Raw genomic sequence first — 13498 nt, 5'->3', positions numbered from 1 at the left:
CAGCAGTACTGGGTTTACAATTGCCCACACCCCCAGCCCTGACTCCAGCACCTCCACACATCCCCAGCCCCCGCATGCCCTGGCTCCTGCACCCCCCCACATCCCCACCCTGAGCACCAAATGGGAGCTTCTGCACCCCCCCCCCCACATTCCCACCTGTACCCATCGTACCAAACATGAGCTGCCCCAGGTAAGCGCTGCACACCCCAACCTCCTGCCCCAGTCCTGAGCCCCCCTCCTGCATCCCAACTCCTGGCCAGACCTGCACCCTAACCCCCAGCCTGCTCCTGCACCCCCCCGCCTCCCTCCCTGACTCCTGCACCCCCTGCACCAAATGGGAGCTGCCCCAGGTAAGCACTCCACACTCCAACCTCCTGCCCCAACCCTGAGCCCCATCCCAAAGTCCTGGCCAGACCCCCACACCCCAAAGTTTTTTTACACTTTTTTTTATAAAGTGCTCTTAGCTAACTACTGTAAAGCGCTTTGGATAATGGTACAAACAATATTTGGAAAGATCATTAAGTGGTCCGCTGAGACCCTCAGCGATTTCCATGTGGTCTGTGGAAAAATGTTAGACTATAAAAACAATCAAGGTACCTCACTTTATTTTCATTTACTTGCTATTACTTATAGGAGGAGAAGGATGAAGAAAAAAAGAATGAAAAACCGGGAGAGGGGGAAATAGTGTTCTTTTTCTTGGCTGGGTCCTAAGGAGGGGCCCCAAATATGAAGCTGACCACAGAGCCACACTAACTCTAAATCCACCACTGGAGCTGACCCCCTCCCCAACAGCTCCCCATGTCGCAGTTAGGGGCTGATTCTCCCCCTTCCCCGAGCTCTGCATGCTGCTGCCAGGACAGGGGCTGATCCATCCCTTGCCCCAGCTCCCTGCACTGCTGCCAGGAGCTGGGGCTGACACCCTCCCCACATCACTGCTAGGGGCAGGGGCTGACCCCCCAAGCCCTGCTGCCTGACACCTCATATTGCCACCCACCACACCCACATTCCTTCATGCCCTGCGAGTGGGGCGCACTGGACTTTTTTGGTAAACTGGGCATTGGATCTTGCCAACTCATCAGTTGGCAAGAGCAAACGGGATAAATGTCCGTTTTTGTCAAAAAAGTCAGGAGGGCCAGGACAGAGCTGAAAAAGGGAACTGTCCCGGCCAAACGGGGATGTAAGGGCATCCTATCTCCAGGCAAGTGGGATCCTGAGGGAATCCGTCCGGGGGGGGAACAGACACTGACCTCATGAATGGCGACACTCCTGAGACACCGGAGTGATTCCCTGCCCTGGCACTGGACCTTCTGCGGACAGGCTGCCAGACAGTCACCTTCCAGCAGGGACGGTGAGTGTAGCGGGTCTCTGGAGGTGTGTGGGCGTGTTGGGGGGGGGGGCTGCTGGCCAGTGAGGGCTCTCTTGGGGGTTGGTGGGGGAGGTCTGTGTGTTGGGATCCTACTGGGATCCAGGAAGTAGGCGACCAGAAGCCCACCTACTGCTAAAGGGTCGTCCATTCCAACCTCCCCCCTGCCACACACACACACCCCCACCCCCGCCAAGGGATTCACAGGACCTGGAAACCAAGTGATTTCAGGGGACAACTAAAAAAATAACAGGAACAGGAGTGTGGTCAAAGGGTCAAACAAAGGGAATGCAATGGAGACACTGAGTAGAGAACCCCGGACAGCACCCACTGTTCCTCGAAGGTGTCAAGGGAGTCAATAGAAGCTGCTCAGAGGAACTCTTCCCGGATGTGTGAACAGATGGAGGACTGGAAATAGGCCCACAGTCATAGGAGTCTCCATTGGCCAACCTCCTCTCCCTGGTTTTACACCTGGCCATTTTGGCCAGGAGGTCCCGTGGCTTTGTGGGGTCACGGATAGGGAGTGCATAGATAAGGAGATGACGGGGAAAGTGTAGCCAGAAACATAACAAAATACTTGTGAGGAGCCAGAATAGGGGCTGCAACCTGGCACGCTCCACGTAAATGTGCGCCAGGGTCTCCCTCACAACGCAGAAGGGGCAGGTGTAAACTGCGCCAAATACACGCCGATGCTCACGGCCCCATAAAGGAGCCGCCAATTGATATCCCTGGCAGGGCTTGGGACCAGGGGAGAGTGTAGGCTGGCCCACGGGGGTTCCTCACCTTCTAACAGTGGCAGGAGGTCCCACCACTTTGGGGCGGGGCAGGACGCGAGGGTGAGGAGCAGGAGCATGTATAGATGTTTCCTTTGCCCGGTCTGGAAACAAACTGGCTGCAAGTTGTGCAGCTGGCTCACAGTGAAGGGGTGGGGGGGTGGGGGGGGTGTGCGTGCTGGGCAGTGCGGGGAGGCGGGGGGTGTCTGAGTGGGGTGCTGTGTAGTTGTGGTGGGCTGTAGGGAAGTGCATTGGGCAGTAGTAGGGTGGCTGTGGTGTGCAGGCCCCTGTGTATTTGTGGTGGAGGGTCGGGGGTGCGTGTGTGGGGGGGGCTGCTAGGCATATCAGTTCTGGGGGCTGCTGGGCATCGGGAGTCGGGGGCTGTGTGGCAGGGCATGGGCCCACCCCCCCAAGGGGAAAGGGCATGCTGGCAAGGGCCGGTTTGTATACAGTGCCCTTGCACTGGGCAGAGGGGGCCATGCCTACCGTGCCTCTGGCTGGCCTCTTGCTGAGGGCAATTACCTCCCGACACCATGCCCCTTTGCCCCCACAAATCTGGCCCGGCTCTCCAGCCCCCTGCCCCACCAATTCCACCGCAGCCCTGCATGCCAACCAGGAACTTCTTGCCCCCACGCCGGAGCGGGCCCTGGACCCGCGGCACTGCTCTGACGCCAACACACTGCACGCAAAAGTTGGGGGAGGGTCATGTGGGGGTGTCGGAGCCGGCGCCGTGTGTGGGCGGGGTTTTATACACCACGAACGGGGGCGCCGGGGGGAGAAGCCGAATGCCCTGGTGCCGCCCCTGCAAACCAGAGCGGCTGGCGCCAGGCCGCGGCCGCCCCCCGAGGCTCGCGAAGAGGTTGCGCCCTGGGCTTGTGGCAGCTGCGCCCGCCCCCCCGGCCTCTTTTTGGGCCCCTGACCTATGGTACCGTACACTGGGCGCCCCCCGCCGCACGGGCTGCCGGGGACTCGCCCGGTGCCGCCACCGCATCGCTGAGCAGCAGCCATGCGGCAAGCAGGGACCTGGGCCCAGGAGCTTGGGAAGACAGCGCAACCGGGTCTTTGCCCCAGCCGCCGCCTCGCCTACGGGACGCGGTGCCCCTCCCAGAGGGGGGGGGGGGGGGGGGGGGCGGTGCGGCGGCTCCCGTCACACCTGGGTGCCGCGCCGCTAGGGCCCCTGCTTCGCCGCCAGACGCCTGGGCCGCGGCAGCGCTGCTGGGCGAGAAACGCTGCCCTGGAGCGCCTCGCCGCGCCGCCTGTCCGGCGCCCCCGGGCTCTGAGGAAAACGGGCAGTTTACGTTGGGGACGCAAAGGGGCCGCCGCTGGGGGCCCGGCCTGTGGGGGCGGTGCCGCTGGCCGGTTACTGCGGGGAAAGAGGGTGTCCGTAACCCGCCGCGTTTCTGGCCCAGGGGCAGGTGTGTGTGGGCGGACCCAGGGGCTGGGGAGCGGCACGCACGGTGTGAGCCTGGCTTTCGCTTGCAGCCAGTCTTTGATAACTGTGGTGGTGCGGGGCTCTTCCCCTTTTCCTTCCCGCGTACCCCGGCCCCGCGATACATTCTCCGTGGGGGAAGGAGAGGGGAGGGCGGTCATGAGGCGTTACGCCCACAGAGCTGCCGGGCTTCAGCCACTGGGCCCCAGGCAGAGCTTCTGCCCTGCAGGACGTGTCCTTGATTCTTCTGTCCCACGGTGCCCTGTAGCTCTGGCCCCCCTGAAATCACAGCGTGGCTCCCTGGACCTCTGCTTGAGAACCACTGCACTGGAGCACGGGCACGTACTCCGTGGCAGCCCCCGCCCTTTGAAGCAATTGAAATCAAATCCTTGCAGTTGTGGCTTTAAGACCCAGACTGACCCCAGCCCGTGTGCTTCCCACACAGTGACACTTGAATTTCCTACACTCTGACACGGTCTCTCATGCTCTGGCCTCACATTGAGCAAGAGGCATAGGCTAGCACACAGCTGCCTCAGGGCACATATAGGCTGCTGGTTATCAAATTGAAAAGGGGAGGAAGAAAAGTTGTTTGGTACTTGAGAAAAGTGCCCTCCTATTCCACCGCGTCTCTCTCACCCACTCCAGTATAACTGTACTACAATGCCTCATAGCCTTCTCCCTGGGTGTTTTTTCACATCATTGTCTAGTTACTCACTCACCAGGAGTGTTCTCTGCAGGATGGTAGGACACAAGGGGCCCAAAGAGGGAGTTGACCTAATTTCCATATTGGAAGGCTGCCAATGTGATGTTGCTGGATCTAGGGCATAGTCTAGTCCCTTATTGCCTCTTCATATTTTTTTTAATGGACCTTTGAAAAATTCCACCCATTTTTCACATACAGTATGTCAGCCCATGAATGGAAGTAATGCTGTTCTACTATATGCAAATGACACAACAAAGCAACCAACATGTAGCACTCAAACATCAGACCATACCAAACTTAAGGTTGCCTCATAAGCTTTTCTGCTCCCTTCCCCCACAAATGCACCATAAACTGTGAGCCTGATTAAAAAAAAAATTCTGCCTGACCTCTACTGTAAATTAGGAGTGTAATTTCATTGCAATTAATTATTTAAATGGCTATGAATTAGAGGAGAATCAGTGCCCTCCACGCTCATGCTTCAATGTGCAACCCCATAACCTTTCAAACTAAGGATGTAAGTAGGGTTTAAAAATAGTAACTGTGTAATCTATTAAAATGTTATCAAATGGTTAACCTTTACAGAGTTCACATAGGTAGGGAACTCAGGGTTCTGCAGCACCCCCATTTTACATGGGGATGCGTTGACGGCTCTGAGCAGGGGCCAGCAGCCAGGATTCCCGACACAGAACCCTGGGCCTAGGCCAGCAACGGAGTCTTGGGCATGGGTCCAGTGCTTATCGGTTAAACTTTTACATCCCTATTTGAAACCACTCGCCCTTTAGGAGTACACATGTCGAGTGCATACGGGACTGAAGGTCTCAATAGGTCAGTACCTGCTCCCACTTTTTCTTTTTGATCTGCAGTTGGGTTAAATACCACCCCACCCTTTTTTTAAATACATAGTTAATTCTAGTGATGGAGAGATAATGTATTATTAAAATAAAAATCTTTTGCTTAGTTTGGCTAGAGTAGGGTAGTTCTACTCCACCCCTATGGCGAACCCTGCAGAGAAAATGGGTTTAAGAAGTGTATTTTTTGCCGCTATACATTTCCTTCTGAGAGGTTGCTGCATCTTTCTACTGCCTAAAATGTTATTCTGCTAAAACTTGTATGGGATGTAGATACTTCCTTCAAAGAAAGTCTCCTTATGCAGGAGGCACTGTTGAACAAGACACTAGAGAAGGGCTCTGGGAAAATGACACACTTAGCTTGTGTAGCAGTGCTGCCAAATGTACCTCAGTCCACATCTGCTCCCTTTTTGCAAATAAAGAGGGTGGCTCCCAATCAATTAGCTCAGCATAGTCTCAGTCAGACCCATTGACAGACCTCCAAGAATAGTCATCTGGGCTCCCTAAGGATTTAATCTTTGTTCTTTTTTCACATCCTGGGGTTTTTAAGGGATTACTCCCAACCCTCACCTGCTTTTCCACTACATCTTCAGCAAGAGCAAGGGATGAAGAACAAGATACCCGTAACGTCATAGGAAGTCTTCTCCTAAAATGGCTCCTGCAATATTAGCTAGATCCTCGTCACCCAGTTTCCCATGTTCAGCAATGTTTCCTGACCCTGACAAAGCTAGAGAAGATGAACATTGGAAGTCTGTCTCTTCTCTATAAGAATGCATTATTGCCTCCTCTTCCCCTCTGAGTGACCCCAGAACCCCCTAGCTTCTGGCAGCAGGCTGATGGCAATATTACACATTTCTTTGGTATCTTTGTCAAGGAAAGTCTGAAAATTCTGACATCTTCAAGAAAAAGAAACAGCAACCCACCTTAACAATGGTTGTTGATCTGAGACAGCTGAGGAATGTCTGAGTGGCTCTGCTTTTGTAAATCTGATTAATAGAATCATAGAAGATTAGGGTTGGAAGAGACCTCAGGTGGTCATCTAGTCCAAACCCCTGCTCAAAGCAGGACCAAGCTCAACTAAACCATCCCAGCCAAGGCTTTGTCAAGCCGGGCCTTAAAAACCTCTAAGGATGGAGATTCCACCACCTCCCTGGGTAACCCATTCCAGTGCTTCACCACCCTCCTAGTGAAATAGTTTTTCCTAATATCCAACCTAGACCTACCCCACTGCAACTTGAGACCATTGCTCCTTGTTCTGTCATCTGCCAGCACTGAGAACAGCCTAGCTCCATCCTCTTTGGAACCCCCCTTCAGGTAGTTGAAGACTGCTGTCATTTTTATCAGGTCTCAAAGGGTGGTTTGACTTATTTTATCAGCACCTGGCATCAGGTTCACTCGCTGGTTTTGGCTAACGGAAGTAAATTGAGTTCAGTCAAACCTTTGTTCTAGGAGATAAATAATCCAGGCAGTTTGATGCTTTGGACTGAAAGACCTATTCTAATTTAGGGCTTGCCTACAAAGGAGATTTTTCAAGGATAATTATACCAGTATAACTACAGCATTTTAAGTTAAACTATGCAGTTATAACTCCCCTATACGAAGACTCTTCGGCTGTGTCTACACTGCCACTTTCAGCGCTAAAACTTTTGTCATTCAGGGGTGTGAAAGAACACCCCCCTCAGCGACAAAAGTTTTAGTGCTGAAAAGCGCCAGTATAGACAGCGCTTCACTGCTTGTTAGGGGTGTTTTTTTAAAATCGCCAAGAGAGCTCTCCCCCAGCGATAAAGTGTCTCTACACTGCCCACGTCACAGCGCTGCCACGGCCATGCTGTAACGTGGGTGGCATAGACACACCCTTACTCTGGATTAATAGTCGCCTTTTGCAGTTTAGCTTAAATTGCTTCTGAAACAACATAAGGTAAACCAGAAAAAGACTCTTGTACCAAAATAGGAATGTCCACACACTGATTTTTACTGAGGCAGTTACAGCACCTTAAATTCACCCCGATCTTATACACCATTATAATTTCTCTGTGTAGACAAGTCAGGGGCGGGCAAACACTTTGGCCTGAGGGCCACATCGGGTTCCCAAAATTGTATGGAGGGCCGGTTAGGGGAGACTGTCTCCCCAAACAGCCAGGCGTGGCATGGCCCGGCCCCCTGCCTCCTATCCAACCCCCCCACTTCTCACCCCCTGACAGCTCCCCTGGGACTCCTACCCCATCCAACTCCCACTGTTCCCTGTCCTCTGACAGCCCCCCGGGACTCCTGCCCCATCCACCACTCCTTGTCCCCTGACCACCCCTGGACCCTCCCACCCCTGACAGCCCCCTGCCGTCCCATCCAACCCCCCCCCCATTCCTGACTGCCCCCCTAGGACTTCTGCCCCATCCAACCCCCCTGTTCCCCACACTCTGACTGCCCCGACCCCTATCCACACCCCTGACACGACCACACCCCCGAACTCCCCTGCTCTCTATCCAACCCCCCTGCCCCCTTACCGCGCTGCCTGGAGCATGGGTCAGGCCGCAGCTCTGCAACTGTGCTGCCCGGCCACCCAAAGCTTTGCACCGATGGTGCAGCACGCTGAGGCAGCAGGGGAGGGGGCAGCAGGGGAGGGGCCAGGGACGAGCCTCCCGGGCCAGGAGCTCAGGGGCCAGGCAGGAGGGGCCCGCGGGCCATACTTTGCTCACCTCTGAGACAAGTCCTTGAAACAAATAAAATTTGAGCGGTTTAACCAGATACTCCTACTCATTGTCCACGGTAATCTCCAGGGCCTAATATATTCTGGAAAGAGAAGTTCCTGTATCTAGTTGGAGAGCTAGGAACACTAAGCATGCCTTGAGAGCATCTTTTGATCTCTCTGACAGAGCAGCCAGTTCACTTGCTTCTGCTGTGACTCCAAGGAGGCATGCTTGGCTCTGCAACGGCAGCTAATCACCTGAGGATGAAGTCAGAGTTCTAGGCCTCCCGCTTGAGGACTGATATTTTAAGGCTAGACAGATGTGGTGTAGTAGAACCTCAGAGTTACAGACACTTCAGGAAAATGGAGGTTGTTCATAACTCTGCAATGCTTGTAACTCTGAACAAGCAGTTATGGGATGCTCCTCAGGGCGGACTGCTTGAAGTGGGGGCTCACAGCTCTGCAGTGGGGGTGGATACAGGCAGCTGGTTCTAGCCCTCTGGCTGCAAGGGTGATGAGTGAGGCACACTGGGGCACCGCAGTGTCAGTTGGCACGCAGTGCAGGCCCTTTAAAACTGAGCTGCTCCGCCAGAGCGCAGTGTGCAGGCAGGAGCTCCAGCAGCTTACACTCCAGGCCAGGTTTCAGTAGCAGTTCGGGAAGTTTCTTTCCCAGCACTGAGTTTGAAAGCTTGTCCTACTAGTGGGGAGGGAGAGGGGAAAACAGCATTCACCACCTCCTATGTGTAAGTGGCTGCCTGGTGCATGGAGGTGGGTGGCAACAGGCAGCCCAGATGTGCCTACCTTTAAGATGCAATACAGGCACAGTACAGTACAGAATTTGCTGGTTTTTTTGTTTGGGGGTTTGTCGTCTCCACTGCTGCTTGATAGCTTACTCCCCCATGGTGGCTGGTTGACCATCAGTCCGTAACTCTGGTGTTCATAGCTTTGAGTTTCTACTGTACTGGAGAAGCTGATGGCAATCGAGACAAGTCTTTCACCTTCAAAAGATCATCCTGCATATTCTCCAGTTCTCAGTCATCAGTATTTACCCTCAGAAGATACTGATGAAGCTATACCGACCTCAGAGGAAAAACGCAGGGTGGGGAGAATCATATAATGCAGTTACTAACAGACCTTTTCCTATAACTGTACTACATACACATCAATTTAATTTCTGTGCATCTGTCGGTGGTTTTATACCAGTACCACAGTACACAAAATAAGAGTGCACCTCTCAACCCACTATATTAATAGTCTTTATTTCATAAGGAAAAATACAGTAGCAGTGCAAAAAGAACTACAGAATGAGAGATCAAGACTTGTACAAATATCAAAGAAACAGTAAACAATAAATAAGCTAGGGTGTAATAATGCAAACTCCTAAGGAATTTGTAAAAATGTGTAAGGTTGTTTTACAATGTGCATACATACTGTACATGGGAATAAAAGTTGAAAATTCCAACTTGTACAAAACAAACCTTTATTACACAGAGGAATGTCATTACAACTATTCATTTTGAAAACATTCTTGCAAATATAGAAACTTTTTCCTCCCAAGCTCTGGAAAAAAAAATTTCAACCCCATCCTACAAAGCAAATGCACACCTACCCTTTTCCTCAAATTTTTATCTTAATAGTCTCAAAATAATACATCAGGCTTCCTATAAAATTTTTTCTATAAAGTATTTAATTCCTGTACCTCTTCTTTGTGAATGTACAATACATCATTTTGTATTAAGGTAGCACCTCAAAGATGTTTTAGGTAAACTATATAAAGTGCGGTTACTGGTATACTGTTAACATGCCATAATATAATAATATTCAGTGCAATAACCAGTATGGTTGAAGCTTTTTAAAAAAATGCATGCAAATCTGTTGCTGTAATTTACTGGATTTTACTTAGTTTCTTGCAGTAATTAAAAATATCATATTTACATGTCAAAACATAGCTGCTTAAAGTTTACTCATATACAAGTGACTTAAAGTTCCTAAATTTACATCATGCATCCCAATTAAATCCCTCTAGAAAACTAATGAAATACTATATCTTTTTGATAAGAAAACAGTCATTTACAGATCTGGATGTTACATACTGTGTATTTACCCTCATAACTTTGTTGGAATCAAGCATTACTAGAAGGCGGCATAGTTATAATTATTATGCAAGTGATGACTTTTAATACAATCAGAAGCCAAGATTAAAGCCCTATATAAGAGGAAAATGTTACAAGTCTTACAATAAGGATGGAATATAATGGAAAGTAAATTATTTTTCTTCTTTCAAAGTCCCAGTTTGGTGCATTCACAATCTTAGCTAACCATGTAAATGCATTTCTAGTTACATTTGACATTCCAGTTAATATTCTTGTTCCATGGTGGTATGTATAGCTTCTTAAGAAAGTGGTTGTATCCCATATTTCTATGAATAATACTGGCCAACACGGATAACTTACTCATAATTAGAAAAGAGGCCAGATAATCAATATGTTATGGAGAAACAATATTCTATGATGAAACAGCCCTATAATAGTGATTAACGTAAGTAATCAATATGCTGTTATGTGCTAAGTTTTACAACCAGTTTATTATTATATAAAATGATATATTCATACATTAGACTCTATGAATGATCGCTTTGGTTTTGCAGAAGTGACGGGACTTAGATGACCTTCCTTATTAACATGAGACTGCTGTTCAGATATAGCATCTGGATACAAATGAGGAACAGTTTTAGATGTCCTGGTATCTTGACAGTGGGCAGGCATTTGGCACTTGAGCTCCTCAAGTTCTTTAGGTTGCATTCCATTTTGGATATTTTCTCCCAGGGCAATAGCAGGAGAGGAAGTTTTAGTCTGATTACTGTATCCACCTGTCTGTCTGGCAGAGAATTGCTCACAGTTTGAAGATTGAACAAACCCACCAAAAGCATCTGTTAGTAACCCTTCAGATGTCTGACAATGCCAAGTGCGATTGGTTTGATTACTCTGCTGCTGGAACCTTGCTGTCTTATCCATGATCCCCATAAATGGTGTATTCCGAGGTCTGTGTTCAGTCGTACCACTCTGAACTTGACTAACTTTATTTTCCTTGATTCGAACATCTGGCCCTAACCCTTTCACGCTATCTGAAAAGCTGTTGCTTGAAGTTAAACTGTTGGTTGAGCTGGAAATGATCATGCTGCTAGATGGAGAGCCAGAAGAGATGACACTAGTTACAGAGCCTTGCTGCCTTGCTTCACTGCAATTCATTTGAATTCCTTGAATTGGAGCTGCTTTCTCCCTGACTGGAAGTGCAAGGACAGTAAGCCTATCAGTGGTTTTGGCCTTGCTTGTGAAAGAGTGAGAAGAGAGACTCTCACCATCCTGTAAATGGGGACACTGGTTGGATGCTAACTTTTCATGGTACAGTCCAGAGCTGAAACCTGTAGGAATGCTTCCAGATGCTGAAATGTTTGGCCCATCTAAATGCTGACTTTTATTGGTTAGATTTCCAGTGTGTCGGGCTGGCATAGCATTTGGGGGAAGATGCTGAAAAGGAGACTGTGTCTTTGCACTACACAGCGTAGCTCCAGTTCTTGATCCAGGCTGAATGGAGTTCAAATGCTGATTAGTTTTCACAATCTGTGCTTGCTTTGTAGGTTGCATGATCAACCCTGGTTCTCTCAGATATTTACTCCCGTTTTTCTTCTGGGGGGACATGGGTCTGGCTTTCTGCTGAAGGCCTTCTTGAAGGGTTCTGCTGTAGGGAGAAGCTGTCTGGGAACGCTGCAGCCTCTGTGAAGATGGAAAGGGGTCATCATGGTGTGGAAATTCTTCTTTTCTCTCTTCAAGATTGAAATGATCATTCACTCCTTGGACAAGAACCTCCTCATTGTCAGAGTCATTCTGCTGTGCTGGCTGTGGAGACTGCTGCTTTTGTTGTTGTGTTCTCTGAAACTGTTTGCACTCCTCTTCTACTCTAGCTAGGAGCCTTTTGATTTCTTGATTACTGGGGCACAATTTTATGGCTTCACGTAGGTCAGCAAGAGCTGTAAGAAACTGTCTGTGTAAAGGAAAAAATAAATAAAAGTAAACTGTTCCAAAAGAACCCCTCACTCACCTTGTCCCTCTAAAAGAAAAAAAATTAATACAACTTTGGGCAATTAAACTTCCACCATTATGTACTGGCTGTCATCTCTATTACCCATTAAGGCAGTCCTTTGATCTATTGTCTTATCAGTATCTGCTACTTGATGTGGTCGTGGTAGGAAATTAGGGAATCCTCAGAACCCCCCAGCAAGCCCCTGTGCATCCAGATCTCCCCCGCACCCAGATCCGCCGCCCACAACCAAATTGCCCCTCACAGAATCCTCTCAACCCACACCCAGATACCCCCACACTAAGTCCCTCCACACTTGGATCCTGCCTTGCTGAGCATTCCTGCCCACACCTGGTGCACCTGGCGTGGAGGGGCAGGGCCCCGGGCTGTTTCTGGGGCAGTCCCAAGTCCTTGTGTTGTGTCAGGTTTGGGTGCAGCCTCACTGTTGAGGCCATCTCCCAGGCGGGGAGAGGGAGAGGAAGAGAGAGACACCTGCACAGTGATCTCCCACCTCTGTGCGGCCAGTGGCCTGTGCTCCCCAATGCCATGCTGGAGCTTCCACGTTTATTTGACGAATAACATCTGCAGAATTTTAAAATATTGTGCACAGATTTTTAAAAAATTTTTGTGCAGAACGCCCTCAGTACTACCACCAACAGCTGACACCTACTTCCCTGCCCTGCTCTTTCTTACATCTTGGACTGCTGCTCATTCAACAGCTTCTTGTCCTCTTACATTCTGTCACCTATTATAGTTCCAGGGTTTTACTGCTGACCCATCCAGTTAGCTAGTTTTGGTACCCTGCAAGGAATGCTGATGGATTACTGCTGGCTCAGTCCAAGGGGTGGGCTTATCAACACCAAGCCAAACCCCACAGAGGCTTTTGGTCTATGGTAAAGGCTAGGATAGAAGGGAAATACAGCTTAATTTACAGTCATTTATAAAAAGGTAGATACCAAAACTGGACATTTACTCACTCTGACCATCATTATTTAAACAAGTGTCATCAGGAATTCCAGAAACAACTGTGTTTAATATGCTGCCTACCTAGCACCTTTCACTTGCATTAAATTCACTTAACTCCCAACAAAATTAACAAACACAAACGGAAAAGAAGAAAAGGGAACAAAGAATTTTCAAGTATATCTAACGTAAAGCACCTTAAATTTACCTGAAAATTAGCTGTTTAAAAATGTTATGAAACAAAGATCTGTGTGTATAGACACAGTCACAGACAGTACCTGCTGTTTCTCTTGGCTCTTGCTCTAGCATAATAGGCTTCATAGGATTTGGGTTTCAGATCAAGTGCCTTGGTAGCAAACTCTTCTGCCATGCCAAAGTCCTAATTTAATAGCAATTATATTTTCAATGTATACAGTGACATTTAAATATTTTTTAAATGTTACATGCACGTTAGTTGCAGACACTACCAGAAACAATCTCGAGAGCTCCCATAGCCTAGCCACTTCAGACAGCACTATTTAAATTGGCAAAAGGAAAGTTGGAGGGTTAAAAAAAGGGATCAGGATGGACCTTATTCTGCCATCCCTAAGGCTTGTCTACACAGGGAAGTTGTCCAGCATACCGATTCCAGAATAACTATTCTGTTATAGCCCCCTGTG

General features: G+C 49.3%; 1 protein-coding gene across 6 annotated transcripts in view; it reads right to left on the bottom strand.

Annotated features, from left to right (window-relative positions):
* Positions 1-9098: 9098 nt before the first annotated feature.
* TANC1 (tetratricopeptide repeat, ankyrin repeat and coiled-coil containing 1) overlaps positions 9099-13498 on the bottom strand; it is a 200435-nt gene continuing 196035 nt past the window's right edge. For all 6 annotated transcript variants that reach the window (XM_074967381.1, XM_074967382.1, XM_074967385.1 and 3 more), the window contains 2 exons: positions 13118-13218; positions 9099-11840 (listed from right to left, as the gene is read on the bottom strand). In XM_074967381.1, the coding sequence (XP_074823482.1) occupies positions 10406-11840; positions 13118-13218 (1536 nt within the window). In that variant the 3' untranslated portion in view covers positions 9099-10405. The remainder of the gene's footprint in view (positions 11841-13117; positions 13219-13498) is intronic.

This window comes from Natator depressus, chromosome 11, assembly GCF_965152275.1.
Source record: "Natator depressus isolate rNatDep1 chromosome 11, rNatDep2.hap1, whole genome shotgun sequence".
NCBI lineage: Eukaryota > Metazoa > Chordata > Testudines > Cheloniidae > Natator > Natator depressus.
Note: the sequence above shows the minus strand (reverse complement) of the source record. Positions and strands in the feature narration are given on the sequence as shown.